General features: G+C 37.4%; 1 protein-coding gene across 1 annotated transcript in view; it reads left to right on the plus strand.

The window, feature by feature from the left end:
- PLA2G4A (phospholipase A2 group IVA) overlaps positions 1-24,324 on the plus strand; it is a 62,305-nt gene that overhangs the window by 37,578 nt on the left and 403 nt on the right. The window contains exons 7-16 of the mRNA XM_057402438.1: positions 484-620; positions 4,710-4,932; positions 6,630-6,744; positions 10,893-11,030; positions 11,332-11,424; positions 13,566-13,637; positions 14,605-14,847; positions 19,828-20,012; positions 22,410-22,605; positions 22,815-22,972. Of these exons, the coding sequence (XP_057258421.1) occupies positions 484-620; positions 4,710-4,932; positions 6,630-6,744; positions 10,893-11,030; positions 11,332-11,424; positions 13,566-13,637; positions 14,605-14,847; positions 19,828-20,012; positions 22,410-22,605; positions 22,815-22,972 (1,560 nt within the window). The remainder of the gene's footprint in view (positions 1-483; positions 621-4,709; positions 4,933-6,629; positions 6,745-10,892; positions 11,031-11,331; positions 11,425-13,565; positions 13,638-14,604; positions 14,848-19,827; positions 20,013-22,409; positions 22,606-22,814; positions 22,973-24,324) is intronic.

The raw sequence follows: 24,324 nt of genomic DNA on the forward strand, positions 1-24,324 counted from the left end.
TTCCGTTGACTGTGTTCAGCAGTGCTCTCCTCCCATGTCACAGTCCAGAAGTACTCCTGCCATCCAGCTCTGGATGGCAGAAGGGTACTGAGTATGACATACAAATATTGTACATCACTATTGGGCTTAGACAGCCTAGGGGGGACTGCTAACTTCATGGGTAGGATTACGATACTGTTCTGTTCTATGTACAGTGTTTAAAACTCATATCTCAAAGTGTTTCATTAAGGTATTTTGCCATTCTTTTACATACATACTGCTGAAAACATGCAGAATAGCTTCTTCTTGTCTTGCTTAGATCTCTTGTGCAGAGGTTTGGAAAAGCACATGTTTTTTCACTGTGGTGAGGATCTCTGGATGGTGACCTATTAATTGCTCAAGGCTGGTATGTTTGGCCAGTGATTGATGAATAGTGTTTATTTACTACTTTTAAGCCTTTATCAAAATTATTGTGGTGATTTGCTGTTCTTCTCATTTATGCAGGTACCAGTGATAGCGATATTGGGTTCAGGAGGTGGATTTCGTGCCATGGTAGGGTTTGCTGGAGTGATGAAAGCACTTTATGAATCAGGAATTTTAGACTGTGCAACTTACATTGCTGGTCTCTCGGGATCCACATGGTAAGGGGTTTTCTTTTGTTTTTCTACAGGTTTTTTTCGGTAGGTTCAAGAATGACTTTTCATTAGACTTGGCTTATTTCTAAGGTTATAATTCACAGGAAATTTTAGGCATACAGAGTCAGTATGAGAAAGACGGAAGGAGGCAGCTATCTTGCAGCATAGCAGGTCATTGGAGCAAGTCTGCTGGTGGAGGTGTTTTGGAATATTTCAAAGAGGGAGAGCAGCTCTATCTCCAGGTGATATTCCTAGGAGATTTGAGAGCAATAATGGATGAAAAGATGTGTTACATGTACGAGCCTACATTTCTGTATTAACCGCCAGTACTGTATGTATTAGGATTGTGTAACTGATTCTTTCATCTTGGTAATCAAAAATTAAGAATTCAAGCTGTTGATATAAATCCAAAATACTTTCTTGTGTTGTTTTATTTTCCTGAAATAAAAAAAAAAGTCTTTGCTATTTGAGGATGATGACTCATTCAGTCAAAAATTTTATACTCTTGGGGGACTTTTCAGAGATTCTCAAAATCACTGAAAAATCTTTTGGTCTGTCATAGAATCTGTAGTCCTTTTCTTAATAGATTTATTGGGGATGTCTATGACCTGTTCACTGATTCCTTCTTAAGGTAAGGAGATTTGAGCAGATACATTCCAGCTTTTAGGAAAAAATACTGACTGCCTGCCATGCTTCAGGGCATCTTGCTATGGATTGCCTTATATGAATCCTACTGTCACTGTTTAATTTGGAATCATAGAATCATAGAATCGTTAGGGTTGGAAAGGACCTTAAGATCATCTAGTTCCAACCCCCCTGCCATGGTCAGGGACACCTCACACTAAACCATCTCACCCAAGGCTTCGTCCAACCTGGTCTTGAACACTGCCAGGGATGGAGCATTCACAACCTCCCTGGACAGCCTATTCCAGTGCCTCACCACCCTAACAGGAAAGAATTTCCTCCTTATATCCAATCTAAACTTCCCCTGTTTAAGTTTTAACCCGTTACCCCTTGTTCTGTCACTACAGTCCCTAATGAAGAGTCCCTCCCCAGCATCTCTATAGGCCCCCTTCAGATACTGGAAGGCTGCTATGAGGTCTCCATGCAGCCTTCTCTTCTCCAGGCTGAACAGCCCCAACTTTCTCAGCCTGGGAGGTGCTCCAGTCCCCTCATCATCCTCGTGGCCCTTCTCTGGACTTGTTCCAACAGTTCCATGTCCTTTTTATGCTGAGGACACCAGAACTGCACACAATACTCCAGGTGAGGTCTCACGAGAGCAGAGTAGAGGGGCAGGATCACCTCTTTCAACCTGCTGGTCACGCTCCTTTCGATGCAGCCCAGGATACGGTTGGCTTTCTAAACTGCAAGCGCACACTGCAGCTGGCTCATGTTCATTTTCTCATTGACCAGCACCCCCAAGTCTAATATTTTTTGTCTAACTTTAAAACTTGATTTTCATGTCAGGGGGATAGGGTTTCAGTCGGGGATGTTACATCTTAAGAAAATGTTGAACTTTGCAAGGGAGTATCTCAAATGTTCCAAAATATGATTTTATCATAACTGTACCAGTTTGAATATCAGAGGATCTGAATCCCGTTTAGGGCCATCTAGTACAATAAAAGTTTTGACAAACTGGATTAATTCTATCAGAGTACCACCTAGGCAATCAGGGGATTAGAGCGCATGAGAAAGTGAGGTAGCTGTATTTGTTTAGCCTTGAGGAATAGGCAAAGATAGTGGTAGGGGAGGTCTCAATGTTATCTTTAGCTACCTACTGAGTAGATGTAAAGAAAACTCTTTTTGAAGATGCAGAGAGAAAGGACAACATGCAATGACCATAAGTTACAGCAAGAGAAATGTAATTAACTATTAGGAAAGTTATTTTGCAGTGAGAGTGGTCAAGCAGTGGAATGTATTGCCTCACCTTTACTTGACTAGGCTGGGTAAAGTCATTCTTTCTCTGACTCAGTGAATACTTCATGTGAAAGCAGACCTTGACTGAACAAAGCCCTGGGCAACCTGATCTGACTTTTAATTTGGATCTGCATTGAGCAGGAGGTTGGAATAGAAATCTTGAGATTCCTTTAAGTCTAAATTGTAAGATTATGTGAATGTCTTATTTCTTCAGGAGTAAGGGAAAATGACTTTTGTTGGAATAGCTAAATATAAATGAGCAGAGAATCTGCCTGGGATGAGTTTTATCCTCTGGTTTAGCTCTAAGGAGCCACATGAATGTTGGTTCTACGTTTCTAAGGAAATACTCTAACCCTAAAGCTGTTGCCTCTTCTGAAACAGATAATGTACTTTTCTATTCCTTGTGTTTTGTTTTTTTTTCTATTATTTTTCACTTGTGTGAAGCTTGCTTCTCCACTTGCAGACTAGATAGAAAGCTCCCAAAATGCCAGAAGGTTTTGAAATGCCAGAAGGTGTCTATGATCCAGATTCAGAATGGACTACAGAATACTGGCATTTCTGGAACCTCGGTTTTCTATCACTAGTAGTTGGGGGGGGGGGGGGTGTGTCAGATTTATGAAAATTATGAAAAGTAGACGATGTCGTTTGTCTGGATGAAGAGCAGTTGGATAGTGTAATGTAATGTGAAAAATTTTCACTGTGTTTCTAGCGAAGGATAGGTAGACTGCATTCTGAAAACAGCTGGCCATGAGTCCTTTTTTTCAGAAACCCCAGGTGTGAATACATACCTGATCTAATGTAAACCTATAAAATCTGTATTAAAAGAGCAAGATTATCTGAACTGGTTCAGTCAGAAACATATATTGGGAACAATTGTATTATAACAAATTTGCTTATGCTGTTTTGGTGATGTCACCTATTCAGACTTTCCTTGCCTGATGAATAAATAAATTGACACTTTGGCACTCCTTTTCTTCTCTGTTTTTTTCCATGCAGTCTATTACTTGGGAATAATGCTCTTTTATTTTTTTTTTCTTCTGAAGGGTGGAGAATTCCTTTCCTGGCGGTAGAGGCAGGTTTTCACTTGTTCCCTCAGAGGCATGTCTAACCTTATAGCAATGCATTTACCTCCCTGATTGCTTCTGTGATCTTGCTTCAACCTTGTACTGAATTCCTCATCCTGCATTTCCCTTTCTCTGCTCACGTGGAAGCTTGCTGCTGTGTTTGTACCACCTGTGAGCTGACTTGCATGCTAAGCTTTAGAGACTGCATGAGGACTAATGAATCAAGTTCTTAAACCATGCATGTAACAGGGTTCATCACACTGTCAAGTAAATTGCCAGGCAGTGGTCTCAGGGCCGAGCTTACAGAGTGTATATTTCACTGCTGTGCAAAGTCGTACCTGCAGTATGGAATTGTATACGTGAGCCAGTTAATTGAATAAATAATACTGAAATGGGCATCTAGTAGATTAGGACTGCCTATCTTGAGTCTTCACCAATAGTGAATAAGCCAGTCAAGAGCAGACCACATTTGTCTGGATCTGTGTCTAACTTTTGTTTTGGGTAAACAAAGCTTCAGTTTCCAGAGTTACTACTCAGTGACAAAATCAAGATTTGCCTCATAGGCCTCTTCTGAATCCTTACAGTCAATTAAATCTCTGCATGGGTTGTAATTATAGTGCTTCATCTTATTATGAAAGCGCCTAGATCCTGGAAAGCATACCGGATACTAATGTACTTCAGGAATTTTTGAATAGTGATAATGAACTGGAGAGTGACAGACAGAGATCCATTCTAGACTGAAATAACTGCATGTATGCTTATAGGACCTCCAGTCTAAGTATGCTCTGACAAGTTGAGAGGCTCTTTTTTCAGCTTATGATGATTCTGTCCATTATCCCTTAAACAGATAAATGAGGAGCACTTTACTTTTTTTGCATCGTACACATTCTGGAAATTTATGTTGAGTGTTTGATTGTATGCTTACATTTAGAACAAATTGTTTAGCTTTCTATGCCTTGAGGAAAAGGAAATGACAGTTTACTGTATAAATGTTGAGTAAATTAATCTGATTTAGTCAGTAATTGTATCAAATTATTTATGAGCTTATTGTACATTTCAGGCAGCTGACATTGAACCAGGCTTTGATACTTACAGATCCTATTTTCCATTGCAGGTACATGTCAACTTTGTATTCACATCCAGATTTTCCAGAAAAAGGACCAAAGGAGATTAATCAAGAATTGATGAACTCTGTCAGTCACAACCCACTTCTGCTGCTCACTCCTCAGAAAGTCAAACGCTACATTGAAGCACTGTGGAATAAGAAAAGCTCAGGGCAGCCTGTCACCTTCACAGATATCTTTGGAATGCTAATAGGTGAAACACTTATCCATAATGTAAGTTTATTTTTTTATGATTATGACAATTGTGAAACTATTGCACACTAAACCACTATCTTTTTGAAATGACTTTGGTAGCATTTAACAAGCCATGTTTAGTAGTAGGAATACTTGAAGTTACAAGTGAACAGATACTGGATAAAAAACTTGTAAAATGCTTTCCTTGCTCTGGGATATGTTTTTGAATGGTTCTTATTTCTTTAAGACCTAGGAAAACATCATGCATGTTTCGTGCAACAGAAATGAGCTCAGTCAGTAGGTACTTGCAGCAAGCTCTTAACATTGTTTATCATCCATTAAAACTGCTGCTCAAGCAATTTAAAAAAAAAATTACAAAGTGGTTGTCCTGGTTTTGGCTGGGATAGGGTTAATTTTCTTACTCGTAGCTGGTGCAGTGCTGTGTTTTGGCTTTAGTCTGAGAACAATGCTGATAACACACCAGTGTTTTAATTGTTGCTCAGTAGCACTTACCCTGATCAAGGACTTTCCAGTCTTATTCTCTGCCAGCGAGGAGGGGCACAAGAAGCTGGGAGGGAGCAGAGGCAGGACACCTGACCCAAACTAGCCAAAGGGGTATTCCATACCTCAGCATGTCATGCCCAGTATATAAATTTAGGGGTATTACCTGGAAGGGACTTATCACTGCTCAGGTCCAGCTGTGTATCAGTCAGTGGCTGGTGAGCAATTGTATTGTGCATCACTGCTGTTTGTTGTTTTTTTTTTATAGTTTTCTCTCTCTTTGTAATTTCCCTTTTCATTATTATTATTAGTAGTAGCAGCAGCATTAAATTGTACTTTATGTTAATTATTAAACTGTTCTTATCTCAACCCATGCGTTTTGTCTTTTTTCTGATTCTCCTCCCCATCCCACTGCAGGGGAGGGAGGGATCAAGCAGCTGCATGGTGCTTAGTTGCCATTCTTGGGTTAAACCATGATAGTGATGCAACCTCTTTATGCACATTTTGCTGTAAGACAGGCAGCATTTACTTAACAAAATACTAATTTCCATGTGAAAGATCCACATCTCTATTATTACTTGTTGTTTTTGAGAAACAAGACCATAGGAGAGCTTTGTACGTTTGTGTTTTATTACTGAATAATTGAATTGACTGAATCAGACACAAAGACTGCAAGTTCAAATGCATCAGGAGAGCAGAATTTGGATTTGATCTGATGGTAAGATTGAAATGTATTAACAGATTCACAGACATGTTTTATACATTTGTATCTTCCATGAGCATATATTGCCATTGGTTTTAACATTCTAAAATACTGAAAAACGGGCAACACAGCTTTTAGTAACTGGTATATCGAGTAAGTTTCCGACAATGAAGGGATATTAATGATTGTGAGAGGTTGATTAGAAGTCCCAGTTAAGAGGTTAAACAAATGCACAAATGTTTAGCTTACACCTGAACAATGGGTGAAAAATGGAAAAAAGTTTCTTGGGTACTCACTGATAAGACATCTTAGTACTGTAATGTCATGATGACTCTCATTCTTTCTTGATTGTAGACTCCAGAATATTTTCTTCAGGGAAATGCAGATCCTTGTTTAACAAGTGTAAGCCTCTTAAGAGTCCATTTGCTTTTCATAGTTATCTTTGCTGCCTTTTCAGAAAAGTAGTTGTCTCCCAGATATCAGCAGGACTTGATAGGATCCATTTAGACACAGTGTCTTTATTTTCATTCAGAGAATGGACACCACTTTGAGCAACATGAAAGAGAAAGTCAATAATGCGCAATGTGCTCTCCCACTCTTTACATGTCTCCATGTCAAACCAGATGTCTCAGAGCTGATGTTTGCAGGTATGTTTTCAATCTGTGTATTGAGTCACTTGTGAAAAGAAGAGTGAAGTGTGTGACTGACAGAACAGCCTACTTTTTTAATACTTCTGAGAATAATTGTGTTCTGCAATTTGGCACACTTAGAAATTATTAGTCTTATGGCAAGGTTTAGGAAGGAATTTGCCATGATATAGAACATTCTTCAGGGCTTAACAAAATTCACATTGCTGTAAATTAAGTACAGGGAGATTTTAATTTGTAAAAAGAATAGGAAGTTGTGATGTTGAAGGATATACTGATCAGGCACATCATAAGGACTGTTCTGGTGGGTTTTAAAAGATGATTGGAAAATGGATGCATTTGTGTTCAGTGGCTTCTAGGAATCTGACAGTAGAGTCTGTTAATAAGAACTGACTTGGGGATAAGTGATCACATACTTAAGTAGGTGGATACTTATTCAATCAGTGTAGTATTTGCACCAAGATTACAGGGCTATGGAGAGCACCATCAAATGGTTGTATTCTTCATGGTATATAATGGAACTGAGCCATTTATTGGCTTTTAAGATGCATTTTTTCCTGTCCATTGAAAGGCAAACAGACTATTTTAAGTCAATGCCTTTTGTTTCTCCATCATTCTTGGGTTTGGAGACTTATTCTCAGACCATTTTGAAGCTTAAATTTATATTTATATTATAAATTTATATTTTAAATTTATATTTATTAATTTTTTTTTTAACTTGGAATTAAGTCTAACAACCTAACAGCCTCTTTAGGTTTCTGTGAAATGTTAAGTGATAGCCAAGTTTTATTCCCTATATGTTGCAAAACGAATTGTTTCCTACCAATTGACAAGAACATTGCTTATCCTTGAAGTATCTTAGTATTCTGTAAGAGTCAAGGTGTCTCTTCAGCAACAGAAAGCTGCTTAACACTAGTATATCAGATAGGTAAAGGGAAATGTCTTCAGCTGTACAGGATAATTACTCTGAGTGAAATCAGAATTGAACAAACAAATTAGATATATTATCTTTTTTACTTCTCGCACAGTGTAAAGTCCTGTGGGCTTTTGCTTTTATTTATTCCATGGGTTTTAATCCCATCTAGTAGCACCAGTTGAGAGTTGGTCCAGTTGTGCTAAATGCTGTACAAAGGATATGTATATGTACGTAGTTGCATATAAGACTGAGAATAGAAACACCAAGTGGCTTGCCCAAGGTTTATAAGTCAGACGTATCCATAGTTCCTAAAAAGATTATTTGGAAAATTTGTTGTCAAAACTTTGTGTGTAATGAAAAATGAGGTAGTAAATTAGGTTATTTTTTTCACAGGAGAATGTGAAACTTTCTGCCTTAGGAAACTGAAACCTTTTTGTTTGAGAAGTATTGTGGTTTTTGATATGCTTCTGTTCACTGATAAATTTTATTTGGGTTACTTATTTACCATTTTAAAGGCAAAATTATCTTTAGTTAATAATAGCCTTCTGTAAGCAAGACCAGAAGGCTGGTCTAATTTCTGTAGCTTTAGCAGTAGGCCTAAAAAAGGTATTGACTCTGCCAAGGGATCTTGGTTTTGCTTTTTGAAGGCTATCACCTGTATCATTATATAGGATGCTAGATCTTGATAATTTCTATTGTAAGTTTTTGTTGGGTTGTTTGTTTTTTTTCTTTTAGAGCTGAACAGCTATTCTTGATGTGAAATATTTAGTAAATTTTGAATAGAAATATTTATACTTTCTTATTTACAGGGTTATAGATAGAGGTGAGCACTTTCATGTTGTTTCAAGTTGAAATATATTAATTATATCAGATAACATTCCTTCTGCGATGGTGCAAGATTTCATGCAGCTGCTAATAGCTTTGATGCCCCAGGCTCTGCATGTGTTTCCTACCAATAGCATTTCTGACCCAGGTGGTGCTGGCATACCCAAACCTGCAGTAATCATTTTGACTGAGCATAATTACTGTGATTTAAAGACAGTGGTTTTTGGTTTTTTTTATTATGATAGCTTCCTTAATGGTAAGAAATTACCTGAAGATACTGATATCCAGTGTTAAGGAGGGGAGTGGAATTTAATGTTTGGCTTTGGTATTGCATGCTCCCATCCCTTAACAGCCTTGTTCACCATCTTTATTGCTGCTGCAATGACAGACCAGTCAAAATTTGGATTTGGCAGTTTTGCTCTTGAATGTCACTATAAAAAGCTTATGTCTGCAAGAGGGTGAGTGTGTGTCTTGCTTTGTACCAATAAGTGCTACAGAATTTCTTTGGAAGCAGAGCTGCCTTGAAATATGGATTAATAGCACTGGGATCCCTCAATTGGTGCTTGGCTAGCCATGATCATCACACATACCAGATCATGCATGTGGTTTTAATTTGCCTGCACTCAGCAAGGCTGGAATTTGGTCTCAGTGTGTGAGTACAGGCCATGCATTTATGTGCCCAATCCTGAATCTACCAAATGCTTAATGTTAGCAAAAGATTCCATCTCTGTCTTCCCTCCTGAGAATGGGAAAAATCTGTTGCACCTTCAGCTGGTATGAAGCAGTTAGAATTATGATCTAAGTTAAATCAAGGCCACATCCAAGATGCAGTGAACACATATGAGAGGTGTTACTTTAGTATATTTTGGATTAAGCCAGACCCAGGAAACTAGCCTGATTTGCTGTGATCTAAACACTTAAGTATTTTGGTTGGTATAGAGTTCTTGTCTCTCAGGACATTCAAGTCCTGCTCATTTAAACGGCCACTGTCTCAAGGAACTTCTGGAATGGCCGAAGATAATGCTGAAGCCCTTTAATTTTAAGGCAGAGACCTTATTTCCCTAAGCAGGATATGTGATTTGAGAAATCATCTTCTTCAGTGCAAATATAAAATGAAAGTGGAAATTAATTCTAATTCTAAATTCAGGTTTTCTGTCAACATGGTTCTGAACAGTTATCTGACAGTTCCTGTTTATATATCTCAATGGAAATGCCACTAAATTTCTGGACTGGGTTTTCAAAGGAATATCCTTCTGCAATAAATGTGAAGTGTCTGAAAAGTAAGATGTTGCATTTGAGTTAGCATAGATAAGCATTGCCCCATGAAATAAAACTCTCAGCAGTCATGATTAAAACTTTCCTTTCGGAAAAAGTGATAACCTTATGCTTAACATTTCAACAGAAGCACTGAACATCTTGAGTAGTAGACAGCATCCTCTGACTTGTGGGGATTTTTCAATTCTGTTTCTTTTGCCATTCTATTTCAGAATTATTTCTAATTTGTTTAAAGAAGTAGTCAAATCTATCGCCAATAAAATACAGAAGATAAAATAGATGAATGAGTGAAATACTAGAAACAGGGTTTTTGTTTGCTGTTGCTCCCTTTCTGAAATGAATTCTCTGATGTAAGCAGCTCCACCAGTATCAAAGAAAATATTTCAAAACCAGCTCAACTCCAATTTCTAAAAATGTATGCATCATAGAGTGTAAATAACTTCTGAAATCTTTCTGCTAAGATTAGAAAATGTATTTAAATATTTTATTCTGTATTTTATTGAGCTCTCTATTCAGCGAAATGGCATATATTTTAAAAAATATGTTTGGCATTGTTTGCTATGGGTAAGTCTCTCAGCTGACTCTCAGCTTTACCCTTTTCATATGGGATTTCACTAGAAACTTTAGGTTTTGGTGCAATACAAATGCCTCTTGCAGAATATTTCATTTTGTGATATTAAATGAGTTTTCTGCCACTTCTGCCACTGCCCTTTGCATTTTGGTAGGGTCATTGTGAAAGAAAAGAAACTTGGAACTTTGTGACCCATGTTGCATTTCACATGACAGGGAATCATATTAAAGCATGAGATGAAAACAAGATGTCATTTTGTTTTTCTCACTTGTGAGTGCTAATTTTATACTTCTGGTTTTACAACCTCATATTTTTTCAGCAAAGTTTTTATAAGAGAGAATGAGAATTCTTCTCTGCTGAGACATTAGGCTGTCCTTCATTTAACATCAAAATTTTGACTTCTGCATAACCTAAGAGATATTTCTGTTGGGTATTTAACTTCCCATTTACCTAGGATATTTTTGCTTGGACAGAGATTTCATTAATTTATGTATTTTCACCCTCTGTTTCTATTCAGGTTGAGATTGCTTACTAAGTACAATTTGGTTTCTTATTTTGCAGACTGGGTGGAATTCAGTCCCTATGAGATTGGTATGGCAAAGTATGGCACTTTCATGTCTCCTGATTTGTTTGGAAGCAAATTTTTTATGGGGACAGTGGTGAAGAAGTATAATGAAAATCCTTTACATTTCTTGATGGGTGAGTATGTGGTTTATTTTAAAATACACCAAATTTCAGTAGTTCATGGACAAGGGTTTTTAAATGCAGCCACAGAAAGAGTGAGATGAGGAGTAGAGAAGACATCCATTTGTAAGATTTCAGACATGGACTGGCATTCTCTATTTTTTGGTTTCTGGTATTTACCTCTGATCTTACAGCTTAACATGTTCCAAAATCAGAGGTGTGTTCAGAAAGCAAGCAACTGCTTAAATAGTGCATTCTATGGGGGCTTGTTTTCCTTCTACCAGCCTCCATTCATTGTTTACTTTTTCCTTTTCAGGTGTCTGGGGCAGTGCATTTTCTATATTATTTAACAGAGTGCTTGGTGTCTCCAATTCTCAGAATAAAGGTCCCACCATGGAAGAAGAATTAGGTAATATTAGTAAATAATTCTTCTACTATGCAAGAGAGTTACTAGCAAGAATCAGTGCATACTCAGTCTGTGGAAGGATGGCACTCTGCTAATAGTCATTTTAAAAATCTGGAATTCAAGCAACTTTAATTGCTGACATTGCTAGATGGTGATGAGGTCAGAGAAAGAGAGTTAACAATTTTCTTTTACTTTTGTTTCTGATCAGTATCTAAGGTACTGAAAGTCACATGCATATATCCAACTGTTTTCATGAAGTTAGTAGAATCCAACTCCCTTTTTTATGTCATTATGCTAGTTTCCGGAGATCAGAAGTTGACAGATCCTTCATAATTCCTATGAATTCAGAAGGCAGCATTTCAGGGAAATAGATAACCAACAAATACGTTGTACTAGACACCAAATCTTTCTGAAGAGGATAGACAGAAAATGCAGATTGAGTTGATTTAAAAAACAAACAAACAAAAAAAAACCAAAACCCCAAGTTCCTTAGCTGCCTCCATCTCCTTTTTGGTCACTAATTTTGATTTTGACCTGTGTCCTGTGTCATTGCTCAACAATTTGTACACATTTGTCTTTGGTTCGTGTTTTCCCCTGATGGTATTTTAATGGTGATTGAGGACCCACTGAGTATTAAAAAAGGAAAATACGTGATGACTAAGCTCTCCCATCTCTGTCGTTATTTTTACAGTGTTGTACATAAGTCTAAGAGGGCTTAGTCCTCTTTAGGAAAAAAGCAATAGTAGTGGTCATCTGTACCCAGTATTCATTGCCAAGTGTAATGAAGCAGTGTTTTTTTACACTTTATACCATGGTGAATCTCTTCAATCTTCTCTTTCAGCCAGGCCTGCTTATAGGAATTAAATTTAGACTTAAATAAAAAGTGCAAAGTATAATTGCTATGTTTTGATACTGCATGTATAGAAATTACAGCATTTGTTGGAAATCACAGTCCAATGCAGGGTGTGCCACCAGAGACCAACACCTACATTATCATTCTATTAGAAAAAGATGTTAATTTTCATTTTGTTAATGATAAAAACAGTTAGTCGATAATATGTCCAAGTTCACTAGGAAAACCCCTCATTCAGTTTATTTTAACTGGCTTCAAATTTTAATTAGAGATGATTCTTGGCATACATTTTACTAGGGAATAAAGGGGTTTCGTTTTCTGAAGTCTCTCGGGTACATTTGCATCACTGAAATTCAGTGCCTGTCTCTAGTCTTTGTAGGATATAAGCTTCCAAGATGAGACTGCTCATAAAACACTGGAAATCTACAGTATTTCAAGAAAAGCTTCCCCCCCCCTAATTAGCAAAAATAATGTAGTTAGCATATAATCCATTCTCACATGAGTTTACCTCCATTAGAAACCTTACCTTAGGAGTGGAATGTGTTGCTTTTTCAGTATTCATCTTGACTTTGAAATGTTTTAAGTTAGTAATGATTGATTAATGATTATTTCGTGGCTGTTTTGGAAACAAAGCAGTTACCCTAACAAAATGCGGATTTTTAACATAAAAGTTCACTCATTTCTGGTTTTACTTCTCTCATTCAATGTTATGAGATGAAAACCATTGTCTTTTCTACCCATGTAACTGTATTGGCCATTATTTTTCACACATACTCTAGTAGAAGTTTCATAACTATCTTGGCTTTTTTTCCCCACAATATTTCTAAGGGTACCCACTCATAAATGTATGAATGAAGTGAAGGGTTCCTATTATTAAAAAAAAGAAAAATTAGCAGGTAATTAACAGAAATTAATGTTGTCTTCCTAGTTTACTAGGAGTTACTGAGAAGACAGAAGCTATATATCTAAATTTTAATCAAGGTGAATGAAATGTGTCAGATATGTGGTGCAGAGGTGAGTGGTAGGTACTACTTTAGTATTACATTTTGTTTTCTCAGCTCTTTCACTAATCTGCTTAGTGCAGAAGCTTTGCAAAAATTGCAAGCTAAAGCAAATGCATTCTGATCAGATACTGAACATAGAGATGTCCACAGCAAATCAAATTTCTTCTAGCTGTATTTTCTATTATGAAGACTATGATAAATTTATGACTCAAATTGTTCTGAAATTCTTAGCTGTTCTGGCAATTAAACCCTGGCAGTTTAAAGTAATTTTCTATTTCTTTCAACAGAAAATATTAGGCTAAAGCACCTTGTAAGTAATGACAGTTCAGACAGTGAAGATGAATCACAGCACCCAAAAGGTAAGGAAATCTTCACATTTTATTTCATAATTTACTTTTTTCATCAACTTTTGTGTATTATGGTGAAGTTTGTGGATGTTGGAAATTAGCCTTAGCCAGTTTTCCTGAGTCTTACCAATAGTCTCTTACAACTGAGAACTCTGCTTTCATTTATATCAATGGTAAACTTAATTGCCTAGCTCAAGGATCCTAAAGGAGCCAGTGGCTCAGCAAAACAGAGAAACCTTGAAAAAGAGACCTCAGGAGGTCCTTTGGCTTGACTTCATGACTCCCACTCAAGCTGATGATCAAATGATTCTCTCACGTATCTTCAGTCTTGGTGTCAGCCCAATAGGGCTTCACAGAGGTCTGCAATATCACATACACCTCAAATGAGTTTTGCTGAGCCAGTGATATCCATAAGTCTGTTCCCATCAAACTGCTGAGCTCAGGGGCATGTTCAAATTACCAGCCAAGTAAACTAATGCTATCCATTGTTTTCAAGGGTTCTTTTAGGAAATATTTGCCTGAGAATAGTTTAATTTGTGTTTCTAGCATTCATATATGTCTTCCAGCACCTTTACAAATGACATCTGATACAGGAAATTCCTACTGTTTGGAACAATGTTTTAAACAATGCCTAAATCCCTGAAGAGGTACAACCACAAGGGGAGCACTGGGCAGTGGGAAGAAAAAATCCCATTGAAAATTATCTTTAGCTGCCTAAGCCACGTCAGGATTTCTGTGATTTTAGTCAGGATCTCTGTCTTATTCTAATAATGCTTTGTATTTGATGGTACATTTGGGAACAACAGTGATTTTCACATGAAGAAATTGGTTATTTTTTAAAAATGCAAGCAAAGATGAAAGTGCTATACCCAGTTTCTTTTATTTTAATAGTCCTTTATTTTAGTAGACCCAGAAATCTTGGGTTTATACTTTATATATTAACTATCTTACCATTGGTTACTTTAATTTTCCTTCTCAGGCACTGAAAATGCTGAGGCACATCAAGAATATCAGAACAGCAGCCAGGAAAGCTGGGTGCAGCGAATGCTGATGGCTTTGGTGGGTGATAGCACCCTTTTCAACACCAGGGAAGGGCGTGCTGGGAAAGTACACAACTTCATGCTGGGATTGAACCTCAACAGTTGTTACCCACTGTCTCCTCTGGCAGACCTCCTTACGCAGGAGTCCGTGGAGGAAGATGAATTAGATGCTGCTGTTGCAGGTTAGTTCACAGAAGGTCTACATTTCTGCATATTCATTAGTAAAACCAGATACAGCTATTCTCAGTGAGGCTCACAACAGCATGTACTCCTCCAAAGGCAGGACATGCTTGTCTCTTGATGAAGTGCGAGAAGTAGACATTGTCTACCTTGATTTCTATAAAGTCTTTCAATATGGTTTCCTACAGCCTCCTCCTAGAGAAACTGATGTGTTAGACTCTTGAGAAGTTGTCGGTGTGGTGGTTAGGGAACTGGTTGACTGTCTGCACCCAGAGGATGGTGTATAGCTCCTTTTCCAGCTGGTGACCTGTCATTAGCAGGGTCCCCCAGGGATCAATATAGGGTTCAGTTCTGTTCATAAGTAATCTGGATGGATCAAATGTACCCTGATAAAATTTGCCAATGATAGCAAACTGAGTGGGGAAGTGGGCTGTTTGGGAGGGAGAGCCACCCTGCGGGATGAGCTGGATAGGCTGGAAGAGTGGGATAACAAGAACCTTATGAAGTTCAGCAAGAGGAAGTTGTGCTCCTTCCATGTTCTTGTGTAGTGGCACAGCACTACCAACAGCCCCTCACAGTAACGGTAATCACTTCAGCCGTTATTTTCTATTCAGAGGAAAGAGATTGTCCTAGCTGATTATTATGCAATAGTAAATACCAGATGTCATTTAAAAGCTTAAGTAGCAGACGCTCTCTAATGTGTATTTGTTAATGTAGCAAATCCCTTTGAGAGGTTGTATAGTAATTTCCATCTGTACTCCACTTTCTAAATATTTTTATCATCTTAGAGGTGTTTACAACTGGATAATCTTAATATTTATAATAGTTGTAAAAGAGGCAGGAAAGCGGGTAGTAAATTTATGGTTGGAAAAAATGACAGTTGATGAGAATTTTGCATAATTAAGACGTGGGTAATCTTCAGAATCAACTATCAACTTTCTGAGGTTTAATTTCAATTGAAATTAAGTGCTGGTTTGACAGAATGAGCCTGTCCTTCTGAGAAAATTGCTTTTGAGTACCTGAAATTTCTTTGGGTAAAATGTCTGGCAAAAATTTGATATAACTGCAATTTTTTTTTAATGTTAGCTTAAGCCCACACTCATAAACTGGAGCTAACAATTCGAACCTAACAGCTATGAGTATTTGCAATATTATGGGCAAGAATAGCTAAAAAAAACCCTTGAAATTTCAATTGATAATATAAAATTTAATCATTCAGTAGTGTTAGAAGTGTATCCACATTTTGATGCTGTGAATTTTGCTACTATATGTAACAGCCTAGTTGATCAGAAGAGTAGATAGAAAGGAAACTTTAGTGTAAATTTAAAACACCGTATATTACCAAGGCACTGAATGCATTTAATCTTTGCGTATTTATTCCTACCACCAGTTTACCTATCAGCTTCAGTACAGAGAGAATTCTGAATTGCTTTATAACTTAACTCTCTTTTTCTTGCAAAATGCTCCAAAGTAGAAATAAATGGATCAAAAAGGATATAAATATTTCACATCTCCAGTTGTCTCAAACCTTTTGTAGACCCATTAAGTTGCACTGCAGAGGATGAGCTGTGGCAGGCCTAGGCCAGTGTTACAGTCATTACAAAGGGTTGAATTTAGGGTTTGCAGTGCGTACAGCAGAGATCCCAGAAAGATCTGAGAGGAATATGCTTGGCTTTACTTTACTATCGATTCTATTTGTGCTGAGCATTTTCTTAATTGGTCTCAAATATGCCTTAAAATTTTATATCCCTTGAATGATTTCATTGTGAACTCGGAGTTGTTCAACTGCTCAGTTTTCTGTTGTTCAGTTTACAACACACCAAAATCAGTTGAGAAAATGCCAAGTGAATAACAATAGGGAAAAAATAACTCATAATCTCTGCTTCCTTATTTCAGTATTTATGGAAACTGCTATAGTAGACACACGTCAGTAATAAATGCGCTTTTCATCTCCCATACTTCCATTGAAGCTGCCGTCTGTGACAAATTTTGGTCTCTAGAACGTGTTTTCTTTTTTATTTCCAAACAATTCTTAATTTCTATTTGTGTATCTGATTGCTGCAGATCAGATAGGCATGCTGTGCTGTACTTGGAAACATCTTGTGCTTCTTCCAGTTTGCAGTTTGATGGACTGAAAGCTTCTTGTAATACTTCATAGAAGCATTCCACATGGGCTGAAAATTAATGTCTCCGAGGCTCTCAGACATAAATACTCCATTCAGTCTCCATACTGTTTGATGAATAATGATCGATTCACTTAACAAAGCTGTTAGAGTATATAGAATGATTGTCCTGGATTCATGTGTTGTAAAGTATAAAAAGAACAAAGCTTCTTACTCAGTCCTTTAGAATAACTACAGCACAGATTATAGAGTATGTGATGCTTCTTTTATCACTGGGGTACTTATTGTACATTACAACTCTGCCAGGAGCAATTGCAGTCTCACCTGTAGTGTGCTGACCCACAGGTCAGTCTGCCTGCTTGCCTTGTCTCACCAGGGTATTGTATGCTGCTTCTGGCTTCTGGCTCTAGATCCTGGATAAATCAAATTACATGCTGAGCCTGCCTTTAAAGTCATGTCATTAAAATAACACTGCATTATATTAATTGCTTTTTGAATCCTGACCCCACAAAATGGACACATATTACATTTTGAAACTTTTCTTCTCAGTTCAAAGATTAGAAATGCACTTCTAAAACTAATTATGATAAAAAAACTTCTAAGTTGAATGTCTACTGCAATTACAGAAGACCACAATTAATAAAAGCAATCTGTGTCATCATTATATATTTATTGATGGCATTTTTGACATTTTATCATTGAAAATATAATAATATTATTATTATAAATTTGATTATGGAGTCATGAAGTCTGTAAGCAATAGGAACTGTCTTGTTCTTCAGTGCTTTTTTGGTAGGAGGTTTGTGTATACAGTAACACCCCTATCATAAACATTGTTATAGGTGTTTCTATATTTGTTTAAATGATCACTGTTGACTTTTAAATTCAAATTTTGTAAAATAAGATAATACAAAACAGGAACAAAAATGCTGCTGCAAGTTTTATAAATTCTGTTGAGAGCAAGGGTTAAATTACAATTAAAATGTCTTTTTTAAAGGAAATTATTTAAAAAAGGTAGTAGTCAATGATCTGAAACTGTTTTCTTCCTTAGAAATCAAGGCAAATATTAGGAAACAAGTGTCTCATTTCTTAGCAAAGTACCCTCTAATAGTGCCAGAAATAAGAAGTCAAAATATCTTTTTCTGAATTTATTTTTGCTGCTCATAACAATAATTTTTCTTCATGCATCCTGAAATTATAGGAACTATAGTTTGAATTATTATCGCTATTGCCAATAAGTAGGTGCTAAGAAATTTAATTGCACAAGAAATAGTTGTCATGCTATTCAGCATTCCTTAGGTTACACTGCCCTCTACAGGTATGAGCGTTAGTTTTTACTCAAAAGGCAAAAACACACGAAATAATTTTAAGATCTAGAGCAAGAAAAGACTGTCAGGAGAAAAGTCTTAAGTACTGCAGGGATCATTTAGTAGTATCCAGAGACTTGGATAAGTGTAAAAGCACTTACTAAAAATTACTTGGGTTTTTCCTCAGCTGCACCCAGGGAATATTTGGCTTAAAAGGAAAAATTCATCTTCAGCCCTCAGTTTGGGCGTTAGAGATAGGAGGCTATTTTATACTGTACCATGACAGTGCTGTCAGTAAGTGGCTTACATGTAATTCTGCCCAGTATTTAAATTTCACATATGGATATGGGTTATATTTTCTTTACATTCCTACTATGAGTATGAAGTAGTGAGATTTGGTATAAGTTGAAAACCCAGATTTGATAGCCCTAATTTGAATGGACAGAAGCAGATGTAGAATCATAGCATCATAGAATGATTTGGGTTGGAAGGGACCTTAAAGCTCATCTAGTTCCAGCCCCACTGCCATGGGCAGGGACACTTTCCGCTAGACCAGGTTGTTCAATGTCCCATCCAACTTGGCCTTGAAGACTGCCACAGGGATGGGACAGCCACAGCTTCTGTGGGCAACCTGTGTCAGCGCCTCACCACTCTCACAGGGAAGAACTTCTTCCTAATGGGTAATCTAAATCTCCCCTCTGTCAGTTTAAAGCCATTCCCCCTTGTCCTCTCACTGTGTGCTGTTGTAAAAAGTCCCTCTCCTGCTTCCTTCTAGGCCTCCTTTAGGCATTGGAAGCTGCTCTAAGGAGCTTTCTCTTCTCTGCCCTGGAGCTTTCTCTTCTCCAAGCTACACAAGCCCAGCTTTCTCAGCCTGTCTTTATAGGAGAGGTGATCCAGCCCTCAGAGCATCCTCATGGCCCTCCTGTAGACTCACTCAGGCAGATCCATGCCTCTCTTGTGTTGGGGGCCCAAGTGCGGGATGCATTATTGCAGGTGGAGTGACATAGACAAGCGTCATGCAGGAGCCAAACCACTTCAAGGATTTTTAGGCAAATTTCAGTTATTTGGGGAAGAGGAGCTGGGAGGAACAAGGGATTGGGAGGGAACCTGGGGAAGATATTTGGGCAGGTTTGTAGGACACTGAGGGGATGTACACTATAAATCTGTCTCTTACCATCCCATGAACACTTTCTTTTGTGTATTGGTTGTTAGGGATGACAGAGTAAAGATGGGAAGGTTAGGGTCAAACCTGGGCATTTGTCCCTTTTGGTTTGGCCTCGAGCTATGTCTGCTTCTGCCTTGGGACATGATCTGCTGAGGTCCCTTCCAGCTCTGTTTTTTTCACCTCATTTTTTTAGTTGTTAAGATAAGCGTTAAGGTTACACATGAGTTCATGGCATGTTTAGCTGGGATACTGTACTGTTTAAAGCCTGTGGAATCTTCAGTACTTGGGGAAACACTGAAAAGCCCAGTACCATTTTGAAATAAAAATTTCAAAAAGTTCTTAACGCAAGTGTTCTTGGTTTGTTTTGGTTTCATTTGTTCTGCACAGATCCTGACGAGTTTGAGAGGATATATGAGCCACTAGATGTGAAGAGCAAAAAGATTCATATAGTGGACAGCGGTCTTACATTTAACCTCCCATACCCACTTATTTTAAGACCTCAAAGAGGCGTGGATCTCATCATCTCTTTTGATTTTTCAGCGAGGCCAAGTGATTCCAGTCCTCCTTTCAAAGTAAGTGAGATAAGCCATACCTTTCTTTGTGTTCATAAATTTAAGTTGTCTCAGTTGCATTCTTCCAGTCAGGTTGGATGCACATCTCATGGTTCCAGAAGGCCTTAGTGCTACTTTATCGACAGCATCAGAGGAATTTGTTTCTACGTCAAGGCAGAATGTTGCGCTTTGCCTCAGTTCCTGTTTACATGACTCACATGAGGTGACTGACACAAAAAGGGCTAATATGACTTATTTGAAATATTTGCTCTGTTGTTTTTATGGAAATCTGGCATTCACACTGAATTGCAGAATTTTATTTTATGTCAGTATTAAACCATTAACTCATTTACCATTGTGCTAATGCTCTAGCTGTTCTCTGTAAATGAATGGTTTTCTGTCATCATCTTGCAGAAATGTGTCTCAGTCACTCTGGTATTGCTAAATACATAACATTTTGGAATTGGAGCTAACTGTTCATTTACATCTCACTAGGATAATCCCAGTACTGGTTTAAATAGGATTACTGAATCCATTCAGGACAGGCCAAAACAACAACACAAAAATACAAATGAAATGGTTTTCTTTCAGTAGCAGATGTGTAAAGCACAGCTATCAGTCTCTATAATGGGTACAACCTCTGCATCCAGACAGCTCCAACTGATCAGAAAGGCTTAATGCTGGATCATTTTGGTAGCTGGCACAAAAAAAAATGCAGCACTTATGAGACTATTGTGAGGTTCTCAAAAAGAGGCAATATTTATTTGAAACCCAAGTGGATTTTTAAAAATTGTTTTTAAGGAAAACAAGAAAACTTGCCTGTTTAGAAACAACTGGCATTCTTTGTTGCGTTACAGACAAATTTCAATTAGAACACTTTTTTTTCCTTCCTCTTGCTATCAAGGGACAACCCTACCAGCCAACATTAGAAAATAACAGCAGTAGCAAAATGAACTCTAGATCATTGTTGTCAAATGCAATTTAAAACAAGTTCAGGAGAATAAAAAGGAGGAAAATTACTTCCGTAATCTCTAGATCTCTTGGGAACTACTTTGAAGAATACAGGACTGAGAAAACTATTATTAGTGCTGAGATCCTTCATTTTCCTTAATTGACTGAATCCCACAGTGTGTTTCTGTTGAAGAATTTGCCTCCTTTTTATCACAACTGAGTATTTTCCCCATCAGCTAAATTTACTGACACTGCATTGCCATCTCTGAAGCATTTTCTTTGTTAATCTTCTGCACATGAAGTCTGTGCAAAAGGCTGTGTATCATCTGTGTTATTCTTAGCCTATGCATTGAAGTTTCTGTCACCATCAGCTACAATTTTCTGTGTCATTTTAGGTAACATACCGTAACATGGGGAGATTGATAGGAAGTCAGGTGGCATCCTGTATTGTTTTCTGCAAGCTGTAATTTTAAACAGGAGAAATCCTTTTATGCATGAAAAAGTGGTAGGAAAATTAAATGGTGCCGTAGGTTTTAATGAAGCCAGTGTTGAAGGGAATTGTTCATTATTTCTGAAATGCAAACGTGTGTATTAAAAAGAGTGACGTAGCTCCAGCTAATACAATCCACAAGTATAGGCTGTATGCTAACAGCCTGAAGGACAGAAACCAGTTTTGTTTACTGGCTGTGCAATCCCATTGCTTTTGCTTGCATTACAAAGGGTAAATGCCAGTTCAAAAGTTTGCCAGTATCTATAGTAGCACTCTAATGTACTTTTGTTACTCCAACATAAAGGGAAATCAGCCAGCTGAAGTCTATGACTCTACTTTTATTTTATCATTTTACACCCACTATGTTTTAATCTCTTCTGTATCCAAAACAGTTGCCCAAAGAAGGGTCCTGTTTCATTCAAAACCAACATTAAAGATGTTGACCTTCCCTCTCCTCCCTCTCACACACCCTCATTACATGCTTTTGAGTCATTATTTACTAAATATTTTGTTTACTGAGTTGTCATGAGTTTGAAAAAGCCTGTTTTCCAGATTTACTTCTTCACTTAGCATACTTTCAGAAGCTGTTTTGTGCTATGATCTGTATCTGAACATAACAACACGTGGACTGATGTTTATTAACTCTCATTGGTTTCCATAGCACTGGTACTCAGTTTGCAAGTAAAATTACAGATGGTTTTTTCTAGCTGTCAGCTCTGTAAATTCACCACAGATTTATGTGACAGACCAGCTCTTTTCTTCCTGTGAATCATCTGAGGCAGTCAAATTTGGGCAGGCTGAATTACATGCTCAGTTCACCGTACTGGGTAGTCTATACAAAGATTGGCCTAATCAGTCCTTCTGTGTAAAGAAGGGTGCATTAATAAAACTTTTTCCAGTAACCAATTTGACCGGTGTCTCTCTACATAAAATCTCACTTTGCAGTGGATGCTTACATGCACTTGTTATCTTTTCAGGAAATTTTGCTTGCTGAAAAATGGGCCAAAATGAACAAGCTTCCTTTTCCCAAAATAGACCCAAATGTATTTGATCGAGAGGGCATGAAGGAGTGCTATGTTTTCAAACCAAAGGATACCTCTTCAGAGAAAGACTGTCCGACTATAATCCATTTTGTTTTGGCCAACATCAATTTCCGGAAGTACAAAGCTCCAGGTGAACACACAGTTTTTAATGCTCAATCTAGCTGTTCCTTTGAAGCTTTGTAATGACACAGTGATTACATACTAGAAATGGTTTGTCTCTGAAATAACTCTTAAGTCTGTCTGTAGTAGTTAGGAGTTCAAAAGAGGCATGAAAAAATAAGATGATAAGTCCTCAGACCTAACATGTAAATTGTATTTTTGTATTTGTTCTGTATGCAGGTATTCCAAGAGAAACACAGGAAGAGAAGGATTTTGCAGACTTCGACATTTTTGATGATCCAAATACACCATTTTCTACCTTCAACTTCCAGTATCCCAATGAGGCTTTCAAGAGGCTTCACGATCTAATGGAGTTCAACACCCTCAATAACATAGATGTATGTATGACAGTGTGGAAGGGGCTTAAAGGCTTTAGGTTGTTACATGGGAAATAGGTGATGTGAGTAGAGCCCTAAATCCACCATACAAACCGTACAGGGGTTTACTTCAGTATTTGTCTGATAGTTATGACATAAAAAGTGCTTCTTGCATTCGGTTATGCCCCTTGCTATTCTTGAAGTTTAGGTTGGATTGAAGCCCATTGTAGAAAGTGGAAGGGAAACTGCTTGAGGCATAGAGATAACCAAGTTAAGTTCTTTATGAGCTGTGTACAAGCATGCACAAACTCAGGCAGGGTTAACTTGTATCCTTCCAGCCTTGGAAGGAAAGAAGAGTCCGGTCACTCTAGGTAACACAGTGGCTGGAGTTACCTGAAGAGAGCTGGATGAGATACACAGTGAGAATCACGTGAAGAGAATTTGCTCTCTTCACTTGACCTCTATTTCTGAAGTACTGAAATATCAGTGTTGAAGGAAGTATTACTGTATATCCTCTGTCAATAATAAACCACTAAGCAAATATGCTGCTGAAAAAGCCAGAGGTACTTTCCAGTGGGGGAAAAAATGAGAAAAAGAAGTCTAAATAGTATTTCTGGGGCTAAGAAGATTGATATATTACTTCCAAATGGAAAAACTACTAGAGTGTAGTATGTATGCTTTTCGCAGTGTTTGAGCCTGTGCTTGTGAGGATCCATTTCAATTCATATCCTTTTCTCATTTGGTTCCTATGTTGTTTTTTTCATTTTACCATCAAAATCCCTGCAGGGTAACTAACTTAGCAAAGATGCCTCTGTAGGATGCAGACATTATGTTCAGGATTTTATACTAAGTTTTTATATATGATGATTTTCTAACTTGAAAAAAAAAAAAGGAAAATTGGAAATTTTCTATAAAATTCTGTGGAAATTTATAACAACTCAGTAATATTTTTTTTTTAATGGATGCAAGCTGTAACTCAACACCATTATGCCAGCATCTAGACTGACTCGCCTTATTCACAAGTGTAAATGATCAGCCCAGATAAAGAAATACTTTATTTTTTTCTTAATATAATAAAGAAATCTTGTTACTTCAGGACAAAGGAAGCAAAAGTGAAGATTTATTCTTTCTCATTATAGTAATTATTTTCTATATCCTTTAAGTATGGATGTTCTCAATTTTGATTTACCCTTCAGAATTTCACTAGGACTTGGTTAGATGGTGTATATTCTTTTCTGACTTCTTTGATCTTGGTGGCATCCAGTTGTATCTTTATTAACTACATTAAAATCAGTGTTTTATATAATCAAGAAAAAGTATTCATAATAATACTCAGCAATCACCTTGTTCAATGATGGAGCTATGTTAAAAGT

The sequence above is a fragment of the Pezoporus wallicus genome, unplaced genomic scaffold, assembly GCF_028554395.1.
Source record: "Pezoporus wallicus isolate ANWC-B61680 ecotype Strahan unplaced genomic scaffold, APGP_CSIRO_Pwel_v1 contig_6665, whole genome shotgun sequence".
NCBI classification, from domain to species: Eukaryota; Metazoa; Chordata; class Aves; order Psittaciformes; family Psittacidae; genus Pezoporus; species Pezoporus wallicus.